This window comes from Silurus meridionalis, chromosome 7 (assembly GCF_014805685.1).
Source record: "Silurus meridionalis isolate SWU-2019-XX chromosome 7, ASM1480568v1, whole genome shotgun sequence".
Lineage (NCBI taxonomy): Eukaryota > Metazoa > Chordata > Actinopteri > Siluriformes > Siluridae > Silurus > Silurus meridionalis.
Genome location: NC_060890.1, coordinates 3140236 through 3166087, shown reverse-complemented (window position 1 = coordinate 3166087; position 25852 = coordinate 3140236). Strand labels below are relative to the sequence as shown.

The 25852-nt window shown below is 40.8% G+C and overlaps 2 protein-coding genes across 4 annotated transcripts in view; both read left to right on the top strand.

The window, feature by feature from the left end:
- The window catches only part of usp22 (ubiquitin specific peptidase 22), a 38985-nt gene extending 26801 nt beyond the window's left edge, over positions 1–12184 (top strand). The window contains 9 exon segments of the mRNA XM_046853755.1: positions 83–230; positions 583–688; positions 1545–1703; positions 2125–2251; positions 2338–2356; positions 2359–2428; positions 8029–8091; positions 8203–8352; positions 10841–12184. Coding sequence (XP_046709711.1) covers positions 83–230; positions 583–688; positions 1545–1703; positions 2125–2251; positions 2338–2356; positions 2359–2428; positions 8029–8091; positions 8203–8352; positions 10841–10883 — 885 coding nt within the window. The 3' untranslated portion in view covers positions 10884–12184.
- Positions 12185–16552: 4368 nt separating this feature from the next.
- On the top strand, positions 16553–25461 carry dnajc9 (DnaJ (Hsp40) homolog, subfamily C, member 9). Of its 3 annotated transcripts, none has more exons than XM_046853759.1 (7): positions 16553–16698; positions 16783–16839; positions 17982–18160; positions 18964–19104; positions 23354–23608; positions 23702–23785; positions 24624–25461. In XM_046853759.1, the coding sequence occupies exons 3-7, from the start codon at positions 17987–17989 to the stop codon at positions 24726–24728; spliced, it is 759 nt and encodes a 252-aa protein (XP_046709715.1). In that variant the 5' UTR covers positions 16553–16698; positions 16783–16839; positions 17982–17986; the 3' UTR covers positions 24729–25461. The 3 variants fall into 3 exon arrangements, with proteins under 3 accessions (XP_046709715.1, XP_046709714.1, XP_046709716.1); XM_046853758.1 differs by having other exon boundaries at positions 16783–16885; XM_046853760.1 differs by lacking the exon at positions 16783–16839 and having other exon boundaries at positions 16565–16698.
- The last annotated feature ends 391 nt before the right edge of the window (positions 25462–25852 follow it).

Genomic DNA, 25852 nt, shown 5'->3' with positions numbered 1-25852 from the left:
AGGAAAGAGAAATTGACTGTGCGGATTTGGATCTACAGTGTGTAGATAAAAATAGATAAGACTCATTGTCTTGTTTTGTCAGTTTTACTCGGGCCATCGCTCTCCCCACATTCCCTTTCGGCTGCTGCACCTGGTGTGGACACATGCACGCCACCTGGCTGGCTATGAACAGCAGGATGCACACGAGTTCCTCATCGCAGCCCTGGACGTGCTACATCGCCACTGCAAAGGTAACGCCACCAACCGCACCCCCTCTCCATGTGTTAGGCTGGAGTCAGGAGGTGTACAATGGTATACTGGTGGAATTATTCTAGTGCGATAAGGGAATGTTAAATACTGTAGTTCAGGTGGAAACATTATGCTGTGTTTTTAGAGCTCGACCAATTTATCGTTTACTATCGGTGTGGATTTTTGCCAATAATTCCAGCAATCAACTATCGGCAAAACCATCAACCTCTAGTAATATGACATGCTGTCTCTCAGAAAGGGACGGGCTTTTTTTTTTTTTAGCTTGTTTTGATCTTTTTCTGACCACACTTTGTGTCTGCTTGCATTCTTGTGCTGCGCCGATCGTCCACCAAGGGGATGACAACGGGAAGAAGGCGAACAACCCGAATCACTGCAACTGCATCATTGACCAAATCTTTACTGGAGGCTTGCAGTCAGACGTCACGTGTCAAGTCTGCCAGTAAGGCTGTGTGTGTGTGTGTGTGTGTGTGTGTGTGTGTGTGTATGTGTCTCCGTCTGTCTCTGTCTCTCTGGGTCAGTCTCTTTGTGTGTGTCTTGGTGGGTGTGTGCGTGTGTGTGTGTGTGTTTAATTTATGAGCAATAATAATAATACAGAATTATTCTAAAATCTGTATATATAATTTATTTGTAATAATAGCCGTCATGTAAGTGTGTACAGTACATGGGGTGTGTGTGTGTGTGTGTGTGTGAGGCCTGGATTGAAGCAGTTACTGTAACCACCTGAAGTTGATTACTTACTAGGAATAGCTCATTTATTTGATTCCTCTAATGCTACGGTACTCGTGATGCTCGAGCGGTGCAGCAGCTGTAAAAGCACATCAGCTTCTCTTTTCTCTCCTCAGGCTACATGTTAAAGTGCAAACCTGCAGCCTGTTCAAAGCTCTGATACTGGACTCTCTGTCCATAAACATCATATAGAACTGTGTGTTTCATGTAGTCACACACCATAAATCACTAATATGTTACTGATGATCAGTGGATATTCATACAATTTTAAATCTACATGAATTTACCCTGTTTTTTTATTGTATTACTCTGTATTACTTTATTATTATTAATTGCTAAGATAACTACAATAAGTCAGTTCAACCCACATGGGGTTCCTAATGTAATATAATGTGTATTGTTATGCAGAATTACACTGTGATGCCACCTGGTGTTCGAAAGCTTCAATTCAGCACCATAAGTCCTTGTGCTGGTTTTGCTCACAGCCTATAATATTCGAGTCTGAGAAATATTAAGATGTGGAATATAATTCCTTCTTGACAGTAAACATTTACACTTTGTTCTTGTAGTGGGGTATCAACAACAATAGACCCATTCTGGGACATCAGTTTAGACCTCCCGGGTTCATCCACTCCGTTCTGGCCTCTCAGTCCAGGCTCTGACGGCAGCGTCGTGAACGGAGAGAGTCATCCGAGTGGAGCTACCACACTGACCGACTGCTTACGGAGGTACACACACACACACCCACACACCTTCAGTTTACTGGGGATAACTGAACACACACACACACACACACATACATGTCTCACACTACAGCATATCTACAGCTATAACCTCACAACATTCTCTCTCACACACACACACACACACTCATCTTCAGTTTACTGCGGATTACTGAAAACACACACACACACACACATCTCACACTACAGCATATCTATAGCTATAACCTCACAACATTCTCTCTCTCTCTCTCTCACATGCACACACACATTTTGCACTTTAGCTTATCTACAGGTATAACCTCACAACAACGACAAACACACATACTCACACCTCTGTACATGTGTACAGTTTGATCTGATAAGGTAAATGCTCTGTGGTGTGTGTGTGTGTGTGTGTGTGTGTGTGTGTGCACCTGTGCTGTAGATTTACTCGGCCCGAGCACTTGGGGAGCAGTGCCAAAATCAAATGCAGTGGTTGCCATAGTTACCAGGAGTCCACTAAGCAACTGACAATGAAGAGGCTCCCCATCGTGGCATGCTTTCACCTCAAAGTGAGTGTGTGTGTGTGTGTTTTCCTGACTTTTGAAACATTTTAAACCCACACTGAATTCCAATGTTTCCTTACCACGTGCTCTAGAGGTTTGAGCATTCCGCAAAACTCGAAGGAAAATCACCACATACGTATCGTTTCCACTCGAGCTCGATATGACTCCCTTCATGGCCTCCAGGTAAACACACTTTTTTGGTTTACTGTTTAAACATTTAGTACAGTACAGTGACCATCCTATTATTTAGAGGCTGACCAATTCGTAATTTAGTTAGTTAATCGCTGGAACTATTAACTATTAACAAAAGGTCTATCTGACAGTTTTTCCGGGTCGCATTATACAGTACAAGAGTTACCACTAGAGGTGAATCAATGTTGCTACATGCTGTTTATTGAACTGGTATTTTGGATGTAACTTTTTTTTTTTTTTTGGAGTGTTTCTTTTTGTTTCAGTTTGAATGCATTGTCTTTTATTTTCCTCAGTATTCAATAATATAATTAATATATTCATATGTATTTCATTTAGTACATTTTCATGATTCAGTACTGGGTTTTTTTTTGCTTTTTTTGTAATACACTTCAGTACTGTTTTACAGTGTTGTTTATTTTTTATACCGTATTTATTATAGAAAATATCGATTAATCAATCATTTATTGGAAAGTACAGTCTAACCCGGCTATTGGTCAAATCCATATCGGTCGACCTCTAGTAATAATGCTGTATTACACACACCCACACACACACACAAAGTCTACACACTTTTTTAATTAAGTGATTATAAAGAAAGTGTGATATAATAAAGCACGAAAGATATATAGAGATATAATAAAGCACACTTGACAATAAGTTATATGTTGGCGCATTTTCTTTTGATCTTGATCTGCAACGTTTCTTCTACTCTTCCTTGCAAAAATGCTCTATATATATATATATATATATATATATATATATATACAGGGAGTGCAGAATTATTAGGCAAGTTGTATTTTTGAGGATTAATTTTATTTGAGGATTAATTTGAACAACAACCATGTTCTCAATGAACACAAAAAACTCATTAATATCAAAGCTGAATATTTTTGGAAGTAGTTTTTAGTTTTAGCTATTTTAGGGGGATATCTGTGTGTGCAGGTGACTATTACTGTGCATAATTATTAGGCAACAACAAAAACAAATTCATACCCATTTCAATTATTTATTTTTACCAGTGAAACCAATATAACATCTCAACATTCACAAATATACATTTCTGACATTCAAAAACCAAACAAAAACAAATCAGTGACCAATATAGCCACCTTTCTTTGCAAGGACACTCAAAAGCCTGCCATCCATGGATTCTGTCAGTGTTTTGATCTGTTCACCATCAACATTGCGTGCAGCAGCAACCACAGCCTCCCAGACACTGTTCAGAGAGGTGTACTGTTTTCCTCCTTGTAAATCGCACATTTGATGATGGACCACAGGTTCTCAATGGGGTTCAGATCAGGTGAACAAGGAGGCCATATCATTAGATTTTCTTCTTTTATACCCTTTCTTGCCAGCCACGCTGTGGAGTACTTGGACGTGTGTGATGGAGCATTGTCCTGCATGAAAATCATGTTTTTCTTGAAGGATGCAGACTTCTTCCTGTACCACTGCTTGAAGAAGGTGTCTTCCAGAAACTGGCAGTAGGACTGGGAGTTCAGCTTGACTCCATCCTCAACCCGAAAAGGCCCCACAAGCTCATCTTTGATGATACCAGCCCAAACCAGTACTCCACCTCCACCTTGCTGGCGTCTGAGTCGGACTGGAGCTCTCTGCCCTTTACCAATCCAGCCACGGGCCCATCCATCTGGCCCATCAAGACTCACTCTCATTTCATCAGTCCATAAAACCTTAGAAAAATCAGTCTTGAGATATTTCTTGGCCCAGTCTTGACGTTTCAGCTTGTGTGTCTTGTTCAGTGGTGGTCGACTTTCTGCCTTTCTTACCTTGGCCATGTCTCTGAGTATTGCACACCTTGTGCTTTTGGGCACTCAGTGATGTTGCAGCTCTGAAATATGGCCAAACTGGTGGCAAGTGGCATCTTGGCAGCTGCACGCTTGACTTTTCTCAGTTCACGGGCAGTTATTTTGCGCCTTGGTTTTCCACACGCTTCTTGCGACCCTGTCGACTATTTTGAATGAAACGCTTGATTGTTCGATGATCACGCTTCAGAAGCTTGGCTATTTTAAGACTGCTGCATCCCTCTGCAATATATCTCACTATTTTTGACTTTTCTGAGCCTGTCAAGTCCTTCTTTTGACCCATTTTGCCAAAGGAAAGGAAGTTGCCTAATAATTATGCACACCTGATATAGGGTGTTGATGTCATTAGACCACACCCTTCTCATTACAGAGATGCACATCACCTAATATGCTTAATTGGTAGTAGGCTTTCCAGCCTATACAGCTTGGAGTAAGACAACATGCATAACGAGGATGATGTGGTCAAAATACTCATTTGCCTAATAATTCTGCACTCCTGTGTGTATATATATATATATATATATATATATATATATATATATATTTATATATTTATATATTTATATATTTATATTAATATTAATTCAATGTGTATTTTAAAACCTCATTTTCTTAACTGAAAGGTGGCCTCATAGCAATGTGGCTACCACCACCATGCTTCACAGTGGACATGTTCTCTTTGGTGTTCATGAAAGAGCTTCTGTGCTACCTTTCTGACTAAACAAATCAAGTCAACATCCCAGAACCTGTATAAATGAACTGCAGGAAGTCAGAGCATAACTGGAAGAACGACTTGAAATGTAATTTTAAAAATATATATACAGTGGTCCCTGGTTATCGAACAGCTCGGATATCGAACATTCTGGTTAGCGAACGGTTTTCGAACAAAATTTGGGTCCGGTGAGCGAACAAAGTTCCAGTTATCGAACGCCACCCACGCTGCCCAACCCAGCGAGGCAACAACAAAAACAAATTCATACCCATTTCAATTATTTATTTTTACCAGTGAAACCAATATAACATCTCAACATTCACAAATATACATTTCTGACATTCAAAACCAAACAAAACAAATCAGTGACCAATATAGCCACCTTTCTTTGCAAGGACACTCAAAAGCCTGCCATCCATGGATTCTGTCAGTGTTTTGATCTGTTCACCATCAACATTGCGTGCAGCAGCAACCACAGCCTCCCAGACACTGTTCAGAGAGGTGTACTGTTTTCCTCCTTGTAAATCGCACATTTGATGATGGACCACAGGTTCTCAATGGGGTTCAGATCAGGTGAACAAGGAGGCCATATCATTAGATTTTCTTCTTTTATACCCTTTCTTGCCAGCCACGCTGTGGAGTACTTGGACGTGTGTGATGGAGCATTGTCCTGCATGAAAATCATGTTTTTCTTGAAGGATGCAGACTTCTTCCTGTACCACTGCTTGAAGAAGGTGTCTTCCAGAAACTGGCAGTAGGACTGGGAGTTCAGCTTGACTCCATCCTCAACCCGAAAAGGCCCCACAAGCTCATCTTTGATGATACCAGCCCAAACCAGTACTCCACCTCCACCTTGCTGGCGTCTGAGTCGGACTGGAGCTCTCTGCCCTTTACCAATCCAGCCACGGGCCCATCCATCTGGCCCATCAAGACTCACTCTCATTTCATCAGTCCATAAAACCTTAGAAAATCAGTCTTGAGATATTTCTTGGCCCAGTCTTGACGTTTCAGCTTGTGTGTCTTGTTCAGTGGTGGTCGACTTTCTGCCTTTCTTACCTTGGCCATGTCTCTGAGTATTGCACACCTTGTGCTTTTGGGCACTCAGTGATGTTGCAGCTCTGAAATATGGCCAAACTGGTGGCAAGTGGCATCTTGGCAGCTGCACGCTTGACTTTTCTCAGTTCACGGGCAGTTATTTTGCGCCTTGGTTTTCCACACGCTTCTTGCGACCCTGTCGACTATTTTGAATGAAACGCTTGATTGTTCGATGATCACGCTTCAGAAGCTTGGCTATTTTAAGACTGCTGCATCCCTCTGCAATATATCTCACTATTTTTGACTTTTCTGAGCCTGTCAAGTCCTTCTTTTGACCCATTTTGCCAAAGGAAAGGAAGTTGCCTAATAATTATGCACACCTGATATAGGGTGTTGATGTCATTAGACCACACCCTTCTCATTACAGAGATGCACATCACCTAATATGCTTAATTGGTAGTAGGCTTTCCAGCCTATACAGCTTGGAGTAAGACAACATGCATAACGAGGATGATGTGGTCAAAATACTCATTTGCCTAATAATTCTGCACTCCTGTGTGTATATATATATATATATATATATATATATATATATATATTTATATATTTATATATTTATATATTTATATTAATATTAATTCAATGTGTATTTTAAAACCTCATTTTCTTAACTGAAAGGTGGCCTCATAGCAATGTGGCTACCACCACCATGCTTCACAGTGGACATGTTCTCTTTGGTGTTCATGAAAGAGCTTCTGTGCTACCTTTCTGACTAAACAAATCAAGTCAACATCCCAGAACCTGTCTGAATGAACTGCAGGAAGTCAGAGCATAACTGGAAGAACGACTTGAAATGTAATTTTAAAAAATATATATACAGTGGTCCCCTGGTTATCGAACAGCTCGGATATCGAACATTCTGGTTAGCGAACGGTTTTCCGAACAAAATTTGGGTCCGGTGAACGAACAAAGTTCCAGTTATCGAACGCCACCCACGCTGCCCAACCCAGCGCGAGGGGAAGAACCTGCTTCAGTTCAACCATCGCTGAGTAAGCATCTATCGCAACTTCTGTTTGTGAACAATATTAGTGATATTTAGCAGTAAGCACAGTAATCATTTTGTTTCTTACTCTTGTAAAGTTGTTAATTTATACTTTTACCGAGCCAACACAAAATACCCGCAGAGATCGGGATAATCCGGCAAAAGGCAGTCCATAAATAATATCCACGGTGCTTTACGGAGGAAGCCCGATTGCGATGAGCTCAATGTGGGCGGGGCACGCATGAAGGAACAGGGCATTCCCTGAAGCATCATGACAGCCACCGTAGGGGGCGTGGCAGGGGGATTCCTGACTATTAATACGGCTAAAAACAGGAAAAAAAATTTAATTATTGGGTATTGGTGGAGTTCGGGAACGGATTAATTGGTTTTCCATTATTTCTTATGGGATAATTAGCTCTGGTTTTCGAACATATTGGATTTCGAAAGGTTTTAAGGGACGAATTAAGTTCGATAACCCGGGGGACCACTGTATTTAGAAACAGACTCTGAGGTGTTCTTTATCAGGCTACATGCATTGATTATATAATCAATAAAAATGTGTATATGTGTGTGTATATATGTGTGTGTATGTATGTATGTAATATCTGCACAGATTGCCACTGAGTTTAAATCGCTGTTGTAGAGTCACATTTATTAGCCTGCTGGCTTCATTCCTCAGCTGTAATTGATTGTAGAATATGCAGAATGTGCAGGCCGTCAACCACCTGCAGTGACCAACTCAATTACCAGATTGCAGATGGACCAATAAGTTTCTTTCTCTCTCTCTGTTTTACACACACTTTTATTTATTATATATTTTATTTCTCTACTAATTCTCTCTTTACACACACACACACACACACGATTGAATTTGGGGAACTGTGTAAATCGGTGTCAAATGAAGCTGTGGTAACTGATGAAACCACTGAACATCTCAGGTGAGTTTCGTGTGCTGTGAATGACGAGTGTTTTGTATTTTCAGTAAAGAGAGTCGGATGAACGGACAGTACCAGCAGCCAGTAGACTCGTTAAACAATGATAACAAGTAAGTGCCTCCTCCCGGTTCTCCCTCCACCTCACACACACTACTAGTGATCTCAGCTGCTCTTCCTCCTGAATCTGGTCGTCATCTGTTTCTCCTCCCATCTCTCTGCAGGTATTCTCTCTTTGCTGTAGTGAATCATCAGGGCACACTGGAGAGCGGCCATTACACCACCTTTATCCGCCAGCATAAGGACCAATGGTTTAAATGTGATGACGCCATCATCACTAAAGCCAGCATTAAGGACGTGTTGGACAGTGAAGGGTCAGTCACACTCGCCTTTGAAAGAATGCCTCTTAGCAAATAGCTAGCATGATCGCTATAGTAGAGTACAAACTACGCCCAAAGAGCTTCATAATAATCACTTGCACTACATGTATTACTTAATGTCAATGTATAATATGATCATTTTAATTGTACATACTGCTACAAATAATTTGCTAAATATTGAGTGTTTTAACCCTCTGGTCTCTCGTTCTTCAGTGCTCTCAGATATGTGCATAAACAGAGGGCTGTAACTTTCCAGAATGAACATACAATATTCATACAGAAGTAACACAATATTAGGCAGGCGGTCATAATGTTCTGGCTGATCAATGTGTATTGTCAGGTATAGAATCAGGTGAGGGTGAAGGTGTGGAGTAAAATGGACTCCAGATTTATGTTGAATACATTTGCAGAGGGTGATAAGAACACGCCAGTATGTAGTACCAGGTGGTGAGGATGGTCCACCTGATGGCCAGGCACTTCTTCTCAATCTGTATAGCCTGTGCTTTACTGTATCCTCCTTTGCCGGGATCATGTACAGCACGTGGGACTCCTTTCCCTCCACCACCTCTACGGCCCCTACACCTCTGTCTAACACATCTGTCTGGAAAACACAAGAAGGTGAACTGTCAGGACCCTCCAACATCTGGCCCTGCATTTACCTGGCAGAAAGCCGGCATGCACCTTTTCCCTTTCGTCTTTTATTGTCGTTCCTGCCATATACAGTGCAGGACACAGTGCAACGAAATAACGTTCCCCCGGACCAACAAATGGAAACGCGGAACCATTTAGTGCAAACAAACAGAGAACATAATACAAGGAGACAGTAAACAGTGACACTGTAGCACAAATCAGTCCAGTACAGAAGGTACATGTGGAATGTCCATATAAACATAAATACTGCACATGTAAACCTAATGAACCTGTAGATCTTTGGCACCAAGACCCCCCCCAGCTGTTGGACCAGTGTGGTGCTGAATAGAGTCTGTGTGTCCAGGTAGAGGGGAAAACACATTTCCCTGCCAACCCACGCACTCTGAGGTCATGTCCACACTAACATACCCCCCCCCCATTAAGAAAAAAATTTTCTCTTTTCTTTTTCTTTTTTCTCCTCCCTTCCGTCCACACAGATTTTTCTGTCGACTGTGAAAACGAAGGCTTTTGGAAATGATGACGTCTAACGTTTTGCGTTTTTACATTATTTTTTATGGGGGACGTTTCAGTGTGGAACGAGTGACTTTTGCGGAAACGATTGAAAACGGTAGTGTGGATGTGGAGCGTTTTTTAGACGGAAACACCATTTGGAAATTTAGACTGAGTCGTCTTTAAAATATATATAGTAAGTCTGGGACTTTATTGTATACTGCTAATAATTTGTGGTTAGTAAAACAACACAAACTCCTTAAACCCCTGATAGACAGTCTGCACTGCTGTTTCTAGACAGAGTTGGAGGACTTTGACTTTGAGGTGTGAACTTTTAGACAGAATTGAGTTTAGTTTTTGCCGCTAGAGCAGACATGTGAAACTCAGGGACCCCAGACCAAATGCTTGGTTTCAAAGCCTAATTCCTGAGACGATGCCCCTACAGGCTCTTCATCTACAGGCTTCTCGAATTCTCCATGTGGAAGTCTGAAGAAGATCTCTGTGTGAGCAACATCTCACTGTTCTAAAGTTGAACAAAAGCACACACAGGAGTCGTCTCACTGACGCACACGTTCACTCTGTCCCAGGCACAGAACCCAAACGCAAACATTCATGAACTGACACGAATCCAGACACGACGCCGAGTGTCTCATTCAGGCAAACGTGCATACGAGCAGAAGGTTTAACTTCCTGTTTTTCCTGTTACTTCCACGTTATTCTGTATCCTGGCTGTCTTGTTGTTGACTGTGTCTGGCTCTCAACTTAGACGGGGCCAAAATTGAACACTGGGTCTGTGCTGGAGTTTGACACGACTGTAGGCCACAGCAAGACTTTTGCCTCTAAAACCCTCATGGGGACACACGAGACATCTCAGGGCTACTGATCAGAAGGTCGGGGGGGAGGCAGTGTAAAGCCGCATTATTGCCAAACTGCCACTTTTGGGGCCCCTGAGCAAGGCCCTTAACTCTCTGTGCTCCAGTAGCACTGTATCATGGCTGATCCTGTGCTCTGACCCCAGATTCCTAACTTCACTAAGATTTGTGAAGAAAGAATTTCACTGTGCTGTAATGTACACTAGTTACAGCACCAATGAAAAAATCTTGCAATTATAAGGAACAAACTTATAGGCACTGAACTCTAAACTCACTGAAAGCTTTAGAACTGCTTTATTACCACAAAGCTCCTTTAAAACAACATGTATTAAAAGCCCTCGACAAATCAAACTAACCTGAAGTTGGAATCGAATTGAATGTGTTCGATAATCACATTTTAAATCATGTTTTATTAAACTGTTCCGATTACAGACACTTCTGAATTTAACAGCTCTCTTTTCTTCTCTTAGGTATCTACTGTTTTACCATAAACAGTTCCTTGAGTACGAGTAACCTCTCCACGCAGATGTTGAAGATGTTGGACCATAAGAGTAACCGGAGAAATCGAAGCGGAAAAGCAAAGACGGCAGTCTCACACGAGCACAGCAGGGGGCAGCAACAACAGCAAGAAAACACCACGACTACCATAAATTATTCCTCGCGTAAAACACACGAAAAAACGAATGCACAGCGACCCGGCTGAGGCAGTGCACACTTGAGTAAAGATTAGTGAAAAGTGATGCAAGACGGAGCTCTGTGCTGTTTTCACGCGAAAAGCGACGTCTGTTTATCTGCTCAGCCACAGGTTTATTTTTTTATGCCCTTTTCCACACATTTGATTGGTTCTGATGCATTTCTGACACCGCAGCCGGCGAGGGAGGACGTTCGATGTTAAGTGTGTTGTTGTTTTTTTTTGTTTTTTTATTCACCTGAATGCAAATGCAAGAAAACGTTATGGTACAAAAGGTTTTGTGAAAACGTCGATAGATTTTAATCTTTTGTGAATTTGAAATACTGTATACCTGCACATGTCTTTCCCCATTCGACAGGGTGAAGCGATGGAGTGTATGAAAACAGGCGGAGAGCGAATACGGTCGGCACGTCGTACACATCAGATCTGCTTCTTCCTCACACTGCATTCTTTTTTATTTTTTTTTCACCGAGGGCAGGGAAATAGTGTGTGTGTGTGTGTGTGTGTGTGTGTGTGTGTGTGTGTGTGTGTGTGTGTGTGTGTGTGTGTGTATATATACCTACATCTATTTTTATAAGACATTGAACTCTCGTTTCGATACTTCCCCTCCCCCCACCCACATATTTGTCTCTCTCATATTTCTGCTGTTTTTGTTTTTTGTTTTTTTGTTGTTTTTTTTCTCCAGGAAATGCAGCTATGTCTTTTTTTTTAATTATTATTAGAAAATGTAGTCATTGTGAAAAGTTTGGATGGCAAAATGTTTCTCATCGAGGGTTGGGTGATGCATTGTGGACAGAATGTTCTCATGTGGTGCATCCTGACATGGCTTGATTCAGCAGTGTTAGCCCTGCTACATGTTGCTCGGGTTGTGTGTGGGTCTCTGATGCGTCTATGCAGTTTGTGTGTGTGTGTGTGTGTGCGTGCGTTTGCTCACGTGATCAAGTCCTTGTAAGTGTATATGTTTGTGTGTGTGTGTGTGCGCGTGTGTTTGTGTACTGAATCAGTACTTAAACTTGGCATGCTGTCTAAACTGGACTTTGGGAGAGAAGTGAGTTTTTATAAATGTTAATCATGTATGTATGTATAGTATGTACGTATGTATATAAAACAAATCAATGAAAAATCGTTTTTGTTTTTTCTCATTTTTTTGTATTTATTGTCAAAATCCTCAATTCATTTACGTAATTTGCAGATTCTAATAAATGAGCACATCTTAGTGGAGTCTTCGGACTGTTCCTGATTTACAAATTAAAATGTGGTCCCTCCCACACAGGGGTGTCACAGTACACATGCGTCACGGTTCGGTACGTACCTCAGTTTATAACTCAGGGTTCTGTTTAATTTCGTTAAAGTTCAGGGAGGAAATGCGAAACATCAAAATGCTGTCTTTTTTTTTTATTAACAGTTTATTAACATTTGTGAATATTAGTTTGCATTTTTAAAACAATTTTAAATAAAATTCCCTCTTGGTTAAATAATATAAAATATATTTCATAAAATTAAAATAGAATAAATCAATTTAATACAAATCATTTTGTGAGTAATTAATCACATTGATTAAATGAAAATGAAATAATGCAAAATTAAATAGTTTACTTACCCAATTTTGTAATACAGATGTGTATATACAGATGTGTGTGTGTGTGTGAAATTTAATATTGAATTTTCTAAAGATATGATCTACGTAATTGTTCTACTTCTTTTAGCACACTTAACACAAATGACTTCATTCCTTCCATCTTTCATTCATTCACTCCCTCAATATGTGGAATTGTCAGGATTTTATCCTTTTAAGAGCAAATTTGAAGCCAAATTCAAAATTAGCCGCTAGCCAGGTAGTAGCTCACGCTAGTTCTGAGGTACTGAGTGACCGCCACAGTGACACTGCGCTAACTCTAGGTTCTTTTTATACCCCTGCTATTGTTGTACAAAGTACGAGGCAGAGACTAAACAAACTTGTGGTAGGCCACTTTATACGTTCCTGAGGGAACTCAGATTTGAACTTTGTTCCGCATGTAAAAAATGCATTTGGTACACACGTGTACAGAACCAAAATCCCTGTACTGAAAACATTGGATACGCATACGTGGACACATTTTGTATGCATATTTCATACATGGACTCATTTCACACTAAAAACACGTGTAACAAACCAAATTTATAAAGAAATAGTGGAGAATCTGTTGAACATTTGTGAAACAGTTGTGAATTTGGAACAAAATATAGTCCTGCTACTGATAATTAAAACAGCTTACAAAGACCAATCATACTGTTTACTCAGAAGCATTTTTTCTGTCACGCATCAACAGCACATGACCAGTCCAAACATGTCCAAGTGGCTTAAAAACGAAAATCAGAATAGAAGCACAATAGGGACATTTTTCACTGAACATTTTCCCTATTATTAGATATTCTGGACTACTTCTTTCGGCTGATCCCATTAGGGGGCACCACAGCGGATCATCCGTCTCTAACCCCCTGTCCTCTACATCTGCCTCTTTCACACCAACTACCTGCATGTCTTCCCTCACCACATCCATAAACCTTCTCCTTGGTCTTCCTCTTTTCCTCCTTCCTGGTGGCTCCATCCCCAGCATTTTCCTTCTGATATCCCCTATGTCCCTCCTCTGCACATGTCCAAACCATCTCAATCTCACCTCCCTCTACTTGCCTCCAAAACGTCCTACATGTGCTGTCCCTCTAATAAACTCATTTCTAATCCTGTCCATCGTCGTCACTCCCAACGAAAACCTCAACATCTTCGGCTCTGCTACCTCCAGCTCCACCTCCTGTCTTTTACTCAATGCCACTGTCTCTAATCCATACAACATCTCAGGTCTCACCACAGTCCTATAAACTTTCCCTTTCACTCTCACAGATACTCTTCTATCACAAATCACTCCTGCTATCACTCTTCTCCACCCACTCCACCCTGCCTGCACTCTTTTCTTCACTTCTCTAACACACTCTCCATTACTATACACTGTTGACCCCATATCAGATATTCTGGACTAAAGGTAATAATTATTCGATAGATTTGTTGAATCGTTTGTAAATGTTTACATTTATAATGTATCTGCTTACAAAGTAAAATAGTTGTACATTTTTATCTTTATCTACGTTTCCACTCTATCACCTTCAAAATGGTCCCCTTGCACAGAAACACAGTGCTCCCAGTGTTCTTCTGGAACGTGTCCTGGAAGTCTTCTTTTTGAAGCGTGTCAAGCTCCTTCTGAGATTCGTGCCGGATCTCGGCAACGGTGTCAAAACCTTCGTCTTCATCTTCGGCAAGAGGGTGAAGTCCTCAGGAGCCGAATCTGGAGAGTACGGTGGGTGCAGAAGTGAGAGCATGTAGATTGTTCTCCGACAATCATCATGCACAAGTTGCTGAATGGTTTCGACATTTTCGGTGTTTAAGCTCATTGAAGGTCTTCCTGATCTCTTGTTCTTTCTGCACGCAAAAGACTCGTTGCAGCATCGCCGTATGTCAAATGTCTTGGTGGCCCAGTTACACGCATAATTCCACGTTTGCTCTTTGTTCTAACTGGCTGTCCAGATTGAAATCGCAGACATGGGAATGCCATTAGTCCCGAAACTTTTTGATACCACCTCATATACACTCACCTGTGTTATAATGCGATAGCAGCACAATGCATAAAATCTAATGGATCAGATTTTGTACCTTAACTGAGGCTCTCTGTGAGTTTTGGTACCAAATAGGCTGCTTTGAGTTTTACAAAAACTACTGCTCGCTTGGGGTTTTCCTAAATAGCAGTCTCTAGACAGTGGAGGGAGGGTCTGCAGGCTAAAACCCCTTGCTGATGAGTAGAGATAAACAGGAAATGACCAGACTGGTCTCTAACCGGCCAACTGGAAGTCTATAATAACTCAAATACACAGACTTTACAACCAGAGTCAAAGCACAACACCATAAAAAAAAGGAGATGTGTGAGAGACAAAATGAGTCTCAGTCTGACACGGCACAGAAACAACTAGAAAATCAGTTGTTTCCTGACAACAATTTGCTGTAAAAATGATTGGAATCAGTTGTTTCTTTTGCCCAGAATACACCCAGAATTCACGGTGCCATTCAGCCATTCAACTGACTTCCACTGAGTTACCACACAACCCTTCTTACCCTGGAACACTGTCTCAAAAGACTTCCTGGCAATCTGTCGATATCCATTGACCAAGAAAAGATATGGTCCATAACATCCACAATGACTTGGCCCATGCCCCAGATGTTGACCTAAGAAGAGTGTTTTCTTCACAATTTTACAATGACACCATATAGACAGAAGTTAGACACTTACCAAGCCTTGCATTCTTTATTTTGATACTCAGGTTTTGTGAATTTTTATTTGTCCCCATGGAGATGTCTGTAATATTAAATTTCTTGTCTTTCTCATGTTTTAGAACAGCCCTGCTCCTGCCTTTGTGTCTGCCTTTAACACATACATCTCTGCTGTTCTCAAGTGTGTCCTCTGGTACCGTTTGGATTTTGGTGCTCGTTTTTTTCAGTTCACATCGACAGACGGATTTTGAAACACAACATTTCTGACCTATTTTGTTCACTTTCTGTAGTCGTTATATCAATATAAAACTACTTTCACTGCAGTTGAATAGTTTCTGTCTCACAGAAGAGGAAAATACACCAGCATTTATTTCCAAATCATTAATCAGTGCTTATGTGAAAGCACCCGAAAAGTGCAAACTCTCTTGCTCCTGTTTAGTTTGCATTCACACACCTTCACTGCTGTTTCCCCTGAGGTTACTTCATATTTGGTGAAGTGTATGAAGCCATGTGGTCTAGAGAACAGATCCCTGATCTGAAATCCTAGCAAATTGTGTATTTTTGTGCAAATTCTACAGTAAAGATAAAAAGTTTAACAACGGGTTTGAACTGTTTACTCACGATGACCAGCTTTTCTTGAAAAGTCGATCTTGTAAATGTATGAGGTAGCATCAAAAGACTAGTTTTATAACACGCCAATAGATGGCAGCACAAGGCTGTACGCACAGTCACAGAGAGCACCGACCTTCATAATTCAGTGTGCTAAAAGACATAATCCTGTGTACATCGGGAGCTGTGTGACCACGTGTGTTACCACGTCACCTCCTCACACATGAGTTTCTCACCAGAAACAATATGTTCTCACGTCCGCACTTACCCAACATGCCAGATTTGGCACCCTCTTGCCGAAGATGAAGATCCGGATCAAAGGTCACCATTTTTACACAATTGTGAAGCTCCGGCAGAAGATGCTTAACATGCTTCGAAAAGAAAATCTGTTATCTGAATGGACAGAAACTCCAACATAATCAGACACTCCTAAAGCCAGCGTACCTGAGAGAAAAATATTCATTTACAAAAATAATTTAAAACTTAAGTCTGAGGGTCTGATAGTCTGATAAAAAATAAAAGGCTTTGCTCGCCAGGACGTTTGGAGGCGCTCCAGCATGCAGGAATAGTGTTATGTTTTTGGAAGTAAACTGTAGGTGGCAGAAGAAATACGTGCTGCTTGAAAACTCTCCATAAACCGTAGAAGAAGAAGAAGAAGAAGAAGAAGAAAACACACTCACGTCCGAAATACCTCTGTTTCCGGACCAGTCACAACACTGAGGAGGATTATACAGGTACTGGTTGTTATTCAACTCTGGCGGTGTCACATTTTATTCACCAACAAACATTTATTAAAATTCGACTTTTCTTTTTTTCAGTAAATCTCACTGCTGCTTTCTGGCGCGGTATTTTGGTGTAAACCCCAAGCGCCCTAGGTAGTGAGCGTGGTGCGGTTTGTGACGTGACCCGTTCTCAAGCGCGGTATATTTGTGTGTGTGTGTGTGTGTGTGTGTGTGTGTGTGTGTGTGTGTGTGTGTGTGTGTGTGTGTGAGAGAATATATATATATATACATACACACACACACACACTGGCGATCAAAATTAGAGAACAATTTATAAACAATTGAACAATTCTGAAATAATGTCATCTTCACTGCTCAACAGTTGAAGGAGTTTTTGTCCTGTCTATACCATGCTACCAGAACACCTTTTCCACAAAATCAGGTCAACGCTCCATGTCACACAGCAAAACGGTTAAAGCAGTTCCTTGAAACTGAAAACATTGAAATAATGACATGGCCTGCCCAGAGTCCTGATCTCAACCCAATAAAGAACCTCTGGAAAATCCTTGGTGACAAAGTTATGGCCAAGAAACCCACTACAGTCACCGAACTGTGGAGGAGACTGGAAGAAGAGTGGACCAAAATCACACCAGAGCAGTGTGAGAGACCAGTGCTGTCCTGTGGCTGCAGATGTGCTGAAGTCATTCAGAGCAGAGGCCTGGACACTTCCTACTAATTGCTGACTGTTGTAACCTTCAGAAAATGTTGTTGTAATCTTTTTCCATGCTACAGTCATTGTTGTTCTCTAATTATTTAATTATATATAACTCTAATTATAGTTTGTATGACTGGGTGTGTGTGTTTGTATGACTGTGTGTGTTTGTTTTATGTGTGTGTGTGTGTGTGAGAGAGAGAGTGAGTGAGTGAGTGAATATATGTGTGTGTGTGTGTGTGTGTGTTTGTATGACTGTGTGTGTGTGTGTGTTTGTATGACTGTGTGTTGTATGACTGTGTGTGTGTTTGTTTTGTGTGTGTGTGTTTGTATGACTGTGTGTTGTATGACTGTGTGTGTTTGTTTTATATATGTGTGTGTGTGTGTGTGTATGTGTGTGTGTGTGTATGTGTATGTGTGTGTGTATGTATGTACAATGTGTGTGTGTGTGTGTGTGTGTGTGTGTGTGTGTGTGTGTGTGTGTGTGTGTGTGATCCTCCTGAGGGCTGGTGTTCAGTAGCAGCTCTTCGGTTTGAAATCAGTTCCTGCTAAAATCTGGTAAATGTGAGTAATGTTCTTCCAGGAGCCATGGGTTTGCTGCAGCAGTGTGCAGAGCTCTTTAACACCTCCAACCTTTATGAGGTTCTCGGGGTGGAGAAGCAGGCGACGGATGCAGAGCTGCGGAGGGGGTATTATAAACTCTCCCTGCAGGTTCACCCTGACAGAGCTCCTGGGGATGAGCAGGCCACCATCCGGTTTCAGGTAGCACCATGTTGAGACTTACAGCGAGATACAATGAGATATAGTGAGTTACAGTGAAATATAGAGACTTACTGTGAGTTACAGTGAGATATAGTGAGTTACAGTGACAGAGACTCACTGTGAGATAGTGAGTTACAGTGAGATATAGTGAGATATAGAGACTTACTGTGAGTTACAGTGAGACATAGTGAATTACTGTGAGATGTAGAGACTTACTGTGAGTTACAGTGAGATATAGTGAGTTACAGTGATATATACTGAGTTACAGTGAGAGATATTGAGTTACTATGAGATACGGTGAGATATAGGGACTTAACACCCATTAAAGTGAGATATAGTGAGATGTAATGGTTCACAGTGAGATACAGGAGGTGACTGTCCATTAGAGTGAGAGATAGTGGGATACAGCAAGTTATCGTGAGATATAGTGGGTCACAGTGAGTTACTTTGAGTTACAGTGAGATATAGTGAGTTTCAGTGAGATACAGTGGGTCACATTGAGATACAGGAGGTGACTGTCTTAAAGTGAAATATAGTGAGCTATAGCAAGTTATCATGAGATATAATAAGTTGCAGTGAGATGTAGTGGCTCACAGTGAGATACAGGAGGTGACTGTCCTTTAAAGTGAGAGATAGTGAGATACAGCGAGTTATCGTGAGTTACAGATAAGCCTACAGTCAAGCCTGCATGATGTGGGGTTCAATACATTTCTCTACAGTTCTTTCTTTTGCAGAACTTTACAGGATGAAATAAAGAAAGGAAACATCACAATTAACTTTTACATGTTGGATTTCCTGAACAGGTTCTGGGAAAAGTCTATGCTGTGTTAAACAACAAGGAACAGCGAGCTATATATAATGAGCAGGGTGAAGTGGATGAAGAGCCGGATTCAATCAACCAAGATCGCAACTGGGAAGAATATTGGAGAATTCTGTTTCCAAAGGTATGCTATAAATAGAGCAGTGTTTTAGGAAGTCCTGCATATTTATAATCAATTAACCCATAATCCATATTATCCAGTGTACACAGTTACAGGGAGCTATAGTGAGTGAGATACAGGGGGTTATAGTGAGTGAGATATAGTGAGAGAGATACAGGGAGTTATAGTGAGAGAGAGAGAGAGAGAGAGAGATACAGGGAGCTATAGTGAGTGAGATACAGGGGGTTATAGTGAGTGAGATATAGTGAGAGAGATACAGGGAGTTATAGTGAGAGAGAGAGAGAGAGATACAGAGATACAGAGAGATACAGGGAGCTATAGTGAGTGAGATACAGGGGTTATAGTGAGTGAGATATAGTGAGAGATACAGGGAGTTATAGAGAGAGAGAGAGAGATACAGGGAGCTATAGTGAGTGAGATACAGGGAGTTATAGTGGTGAGATATAGTGAGAGAGATACAGGGAGTTATAGTGAGAGAGAGAGAGAGAGAGAGATACAGGAGTTATAGTGAGTGAGATAAAGTGAGAGAGATACAGGGAGTTATAGTGAGAGAGAGAGAGAGATACAGGGAGTTATAGTGAGTGAGATACAGGAGTTATAGTGAGTGAGATATAGTGAGAGAGATACAGGGAGTTATAGTGAGAGAGAGAGAGAGATACAGGGAGCTATAGTGAGTGAGATACAGGGGTTATAGTGAGTGAGATATAGTGAGAGATACAGGGAGTTATAGTGAGAGAGAGAGAGATACAGGGAGCTATAGTGAGTGAGATACAGGGAGTTATGGTGAGTGAGATATAGTGAGAGAGATACAGGGAGTTATAGTGAGAGAGAGAGAGAGAGAGAGATACAGGAGTTATAGTGAGTGAGATACAGGGAGTTATAGTGAGTGAGATATAGTGAGAGAGATACAGGAGTTATAGTGAGAGAGAGAGATACAGGGAGTTATAGTGAGTGAGCTACAGGGAGTTATAGTGAGTGAGATATAGTGAGAGAGATACAGGGAGTTATAGTGAGTGAGATACAGGGAGTTATAGTGAGTGAGATATAGTGAGTGAGATACAGGAGTTATAGTGAGTGAGATACAGGGAGTTATAGTGAGTGAGATATAGTGAGAGATACAGGAGTTATAGTGAGTGAGAGAGAGAGAGAGAGAGAGATACAGGGAGTTATAGTGAGTGAGATATAGGGAGTTATAGTGAGTGAGATATAGTGAGAGAGATACAGGAGTTATAGTGAGAGAGAGAGATACAGGAGCTATAGTGAGTGAGATACAGGGGTTATAGTGAGTGAGATATAGTGAGAGAGATACAGGGAGTTATAGTGAGAGAGAGAGAGAGAGAGAGACAGGGAGCTATAGTGAGTGAGATACAGGGGTTATAGTGAGTGAGATATAGTGAGAGATACAGGGAGTTATAGTGAGAGAGAGAGAGATACAGGAGCTATAGTGAGTGAGATATAGTGAGTGAGATACAGGGGTTATAGTGAGTGAGATATAGTGAGAGAGATACAGGAGTTATAGAGAGAGAGAGAGAGAGATACAGGGAGCTATAGTGAGTGAGATACAGGGGTTATAGTGAGTGAGATATAGTGAGAGAGATACAGGGAGTTATAGAGAGAGAGAGAGAGAGAGACAGGGAGTTATAGTGAGTGAGATAAAGTGAGAGAGATACAGGAGTTATAGTGAGAGAGAGAGAGATACAGGGAGTTATAGTGAGAGAGATACAGAGAGATACAGGGAGTTATGGTGAGTGAGATATATAGTGAGAGATACAGGGAGTTATAGTGAGAGAGAGAGAGATACAGGGAGCTATAGTGAGTGAGATACAGGGGTTATAGTGAGTGAGATATAGTGAGAGAGATACAGGGAGTTATAGTGAGAGAGAGAGAGAGATACAGGGAGCTATAGTGAGTGAGATACAGGGAGTTATGGTGAGTGAGATATAGTGAGAGAGATACAGGAGTTATAGTGTGAGAGAGAGAGAGAGAGAGAGAGATACAGGAGTTATAGTGAGGAGAGATACAGGGGTTATAGTGAGTGAGATATAGTGAGAGAGATACAGGAGTTATAGAGAGAGAGAGAGATACACAGGAGCTATAGTGAGTGAAATACAGGGGTTATAGTGAGTGAGATATAGTGAGAGAGATACAGGAGTTATAGTGAGTGAGATACAGGAGTTATAGTGAGTGAGATATAGTGAGTGAGATACAGGGAGTTATAGTGAGTGAGATACAGGAGTTATAGTGAGTGAGATATAGTGAGTGAGATATAGTGAGAGAGAGAGAGAGAGAGAGAGAGAGATAGGGAGCTATAGTGAGTGAGAGATAGTGAGATACAGGAGTTATAGTGAGTGAGAGAGAGAGAGAGAGATACAGGGAGTTATAGTGAGTTAGCTACAGGGAGTTATAGTGAGTGAGATATAGTGAGAGAGATACAGGGAGTTATAGTGAGAGAGAGAGATACAGGAGCTATAGTGAGTGAGATACAGGGGTTATAGTGAGTGAGATATAGTGAGAGAGATACAGGGAGTTATAGTGAGAGAGAGAGATACAGGAGTTATAGTGAGTGAGATACAGGGGTTATAGTGAGATATAGTGAGTGAGATATAGTGAGAGAGATACAGGAGTTATAGTGAGAGAGAGAGATACAGGGAGCTATAGTGAGTGAGATACAGGGGTTATAGTGAGTGAGATATAGTGAGAGAGATACAGGAGTTATAGTGAGAGAGAGATACAGGGAGCTATAGTGAGTGAGATACAGGGGTTATAGTGGTGAGATATAGTGAGAGATACAGGGAGTTATAGTGTGAGAGAGAGAGATACAGGGAGCTATAGTGAGTGAGATACAGGAGTTATAGTGGTGAGATATAGTGAGAGAGATACAGGAGTTATAGTGAGAGAGAGAGAGATACAGGGAGTTATAGTGAGTGAGATACAGGGAGTTATAGTGAGTGAGATATAGTGAGAGAGATACAGGGAGTTATAGTGAGTGAGATACAGGGGTTATAGTGAGTGAGATACAGGGGTTATAGTGAGTGAGATATAGTGAGAGAGATACAGGGGTTATAGTGAGTGAGATATAGTGAGAGATACAGGAGTTATAGTGAGAGAGATACAGGGAGCTATAGTGAGTGAGATACAGGGGTTATAGTGAGTGAGATATAGTGAGAGATACAGGAGTTATAGTGAGAGAGAGAGAGAGATACAGGGAGCTATAGTGAGTGAGATACAGGAGTTATAGTGAGTGAGATATAGAGAGAGATACAGGGAGTTATAGTGAGAGAGAGAGAGATACAGGGAGCTATAGTGAATGAGATACAGGGGTTATAGTGAGTGAGATATAGTGAGAGATACAGGAGTTATAGTGAGAGAGAGAGATACAGGAGCTATAGTGAGTGAGATACATGGGGTTATAGTGAGAGAGATACAGGAGTTATAGTGAGAAAGATACAGGAGTTATAGTGAGAGAGATACAGGAGTTATAGTGAGTGAGATATAGTGAGAGAGATACAGGGAGTTATAGTAAGAGAGAGAGAGATACAGGGAGCTAATAGTGAGTGAGACACAGGGAGTCGTAGTGAGAGAGTGAAATACATGGAGTTGTAGTGAGAGAATGAGATGCAGGGAGTTGTAGTGAGAGAGTGAGGCACAGGGAGTCGTAGTGAGCGAGGCGAAGTGAGTTGTAGTTAGCGAGATACATTGAGTTATAGTGAGACACAAAAAGGAAGTTGATGGAGCATCAACTAAGTTATATAATAAAAACTTTAATCCATATACAAATATTAGTCCTTTTCCGATAAATAAATTTTTCTGCGTTTATATGCGAGTTGTGTATTAATTGACAATAGATTATGCACTGAAATGCAAATGTTTTAGGTTTAAAAAAAATGTCCATTATATGTGATACTACTGGGAGAGGATTCCATTATATATATTTTTATATTCGTTTACACCATATATCATCTCAAGGAATTGGTTGGCATTAGATATTTATGGGGTGATTGCACTAAAAGATCTGCCAGTCTGGTCATGGGTCCCATCAGTAGATGATTATTGTTGGCTGTGAGAGTCAGAGCAGGGTTGTGACTCTCTGTTTGAGCTGAGAGTTGAGGCAGAGTGACCCCAATTATTTTAACAAACCCCGTCTCATTTTACAGTCTGAGCCTCATCTGGAGAAATGATCTGAATGAACTATTCTTCCATCGTGCCAAACTAACATCTTGCTATCATATACACACTGTGTTGTGTCTCTCAGATAACTTTGCAGGACATCATTGATTTTGAGAAGCAGTATAAGGACTCTGAGGAAGAGAAGCAGGACCTAAAGAAGCTCTACATGCTGCATAAAGGAGACATGGACCACATCATGGAAGCAGCACAGTGCAGAACTCATGAAGATGAGCCTCGTGTGCGGGAGATCATTCAACAAATCATAGATGCTAAAGAGGTTCCAGCATACAAAGGGTTTATTCATGAATGTGGCAAGAAAAAAGCCACTCGCAGGAGGAAGGTCAGTGGTTTTTGTCCTTCATCTAAACTTTTCAGCCTGCATGTGGAACTTTGTCTGTGTGTAGCATTAATGTTGGACGTCTGCATTGTCTAGGCAGAGAAGGAGCAACAAGAGGCTGAGGAGCTACAAAGAGAGATGGGGCTGAGTTCAGAGAACAGCCTGGTAGCCATGATCCAGGTGAGAGAAATACTACGCCTGGAGAAACTTGTGGGGCAGGATGACATTAAATAACATAAACCAAAAAGAGTCAGCAGTATTTTAACTGACCTGCGCTACAGGCTACACTGCAATGACACTGCAATTCAACATGTTACAGATTTTTTATTACCTCGGTCTCTGTAGTCTCAGGACTACTTTTTGGGTCTGATCACCACTGCACACTTCATCATTGTTTATCTGTAATAAATGGACATTCAGTGCAACCCAGATGAGGATGGGTTCCCTCTTGAGTCTGGTTCCTCTCAAGGTTTCTTCCTTATGCCATCTCGGGAGTTTTTCCTTCACCACAGTCGCCACCGGCTCGTTCATCAGAAACAAACTTACTTATAAAGAACATATTCATTTTTTATCACCACATTATCTGTGAAGCTGCTCTGAGACAATGTTCATTGTTAAAAGCGCTATACAAATAAACATGAATTGAATTGCGACGCATCATAGTCACGTAGAAAACGTGCTCGAGAAACAGTTTAACGAGGCCAAATCTGATCTGCGTATTAAATATTGCTCAGAAATTATCGATCACTTGCTAAATAATTCCAGTGTTGCGTGTCTACAAATGGCAACTTCTACCTGATGCACGCTTTTTTAAATCGATGCTTCACACCATTATCTTTTATGCCGATGTACCGATGCACATCGGTGAATTTCACAGTCCCTATACTGCATATACCCAATTTTTGCACCTCAGGATACAGTTCCACACCCCTCTTTATGGATGCTCCTAATATGGAATTTAGAACTTGTTTGTTATAACAATTGATTTGTAATATTTGTCTGTTACGTCTCTTTGTAGCAAAGACAGAAATCCAAAGAAAAAGGTTTTAACTCGCTTATGGCGGATCTGGAGGCCAAGTACTGCCAGAAGTCTTCCAAGGGGAAAAAGGCGAAGAAAAACTGAAGATTGTAAACATCAACCAGTTTTGCTTCCATTGAGTTCAGTCTTCTCACATGACTGCCTTGTACACTTCAGACAGAACCATATTTTAGAGCTTTTTATGTAATTAGTGTTGGAAATGGACCAGTTCTATATTACATCTGTATCAGACCAATATGAAGATTTCATTCAATTCAAACATGTTTCTATACACGTTTCTTTAAGCTGAATTAGTCTAGAATTAGACATTTGTGTGACAGTATTATAAATGCACTTCTTCTAACTCAAGGTGTTTTCGTTACTTCTCACCAGAAGTTTACAGAAAGCAGTACAGGTCACCGAGGGATTCGTTATTAAATAATTTGTTTTGTGTTATTCATTTAGCCAAATATGGACTGCATAAGATTGATGATGAAGCTTTAGTTGCTCTTCTTTCTTTACAGAGCTAATCCTTTGCTGTATGAGATCTAACCCCTGAAGAAGTCATTTAAAACACATGCTGTACTGTAGTATGGCTACTTGATAAGTAAAAAAGTAGTTCATTTGAATAAAATTCAGCTTGACATAAATTAGAGAGCGTTTGTAACAATAGAACAATGTTTTGTATCTTAAAGGCACGGAGGATTTAATAAATATGGACAATTCTAATTTCAGAATGAGTCTAAACTTCTGTCAGCAGGTCTTTATACACTTTTTGTAGCACTTGTACTGGTTTTGCTTTGGCAAAGTGTAAATGTAATAAATGTTGTTTTCTTCACTGGTATGGTTTTACATGACTGAACAGCATTCATCCTGTTTTGTGGTTTCTAAGGCAAATATGCCTGTACATGAGAAGTGTATATTTTGCAAGGCATGAGAATCTGATTGAGAAAAAACTGTCAACTTGTGCAGACAACAAATATTCCAAAGTAGCAACAATATACATCAGTGAAATGTACATGTTTAAATTCTTCAGCATCTTTCAGTTCCTTCAGTGGTCTTCATGGAGAGATTTTTTATTAAGAAATATAAAGGAAACTCCACTGAAAAACATTAAATGTTTGTTTTACCGATGCACAAAAATCCACCATGATGCGCACATCCGGCAATTAAAACCGTCCGTGTGGAAACAGCAAAAGTTCCGGATTGTGTGCTGATGATTCACTTCA

What these genes read in the sequence shown, in the direction of transcription:
- dnajc9 (XM_046853759.1), top strand. Translation starts at nt 17,987, where the DNA reads ATGGGTTTGCTGCAGCAGTGTGCAGAGCTCTTTAACACCTCCAACCTT. An exon ending in AAGCCACTCGCAGGAGGAAG is followed by an intron (nt 23,609 to 23,701) that starts GTCAGTGGTTTT and finishes TGCATTGTCTAG; the next exon opens with GCAGAGAAGGAGCAACAAGA. An exon ending in GCCTGGTAGCCATGATCCAG is followed by an intron (nt 23,786 to 24,623) that starts GTGAGAGAAATA and finishes GTCTCTTTGTAG; the next exon opens with CAAAGACAGAAATCCAAAGA.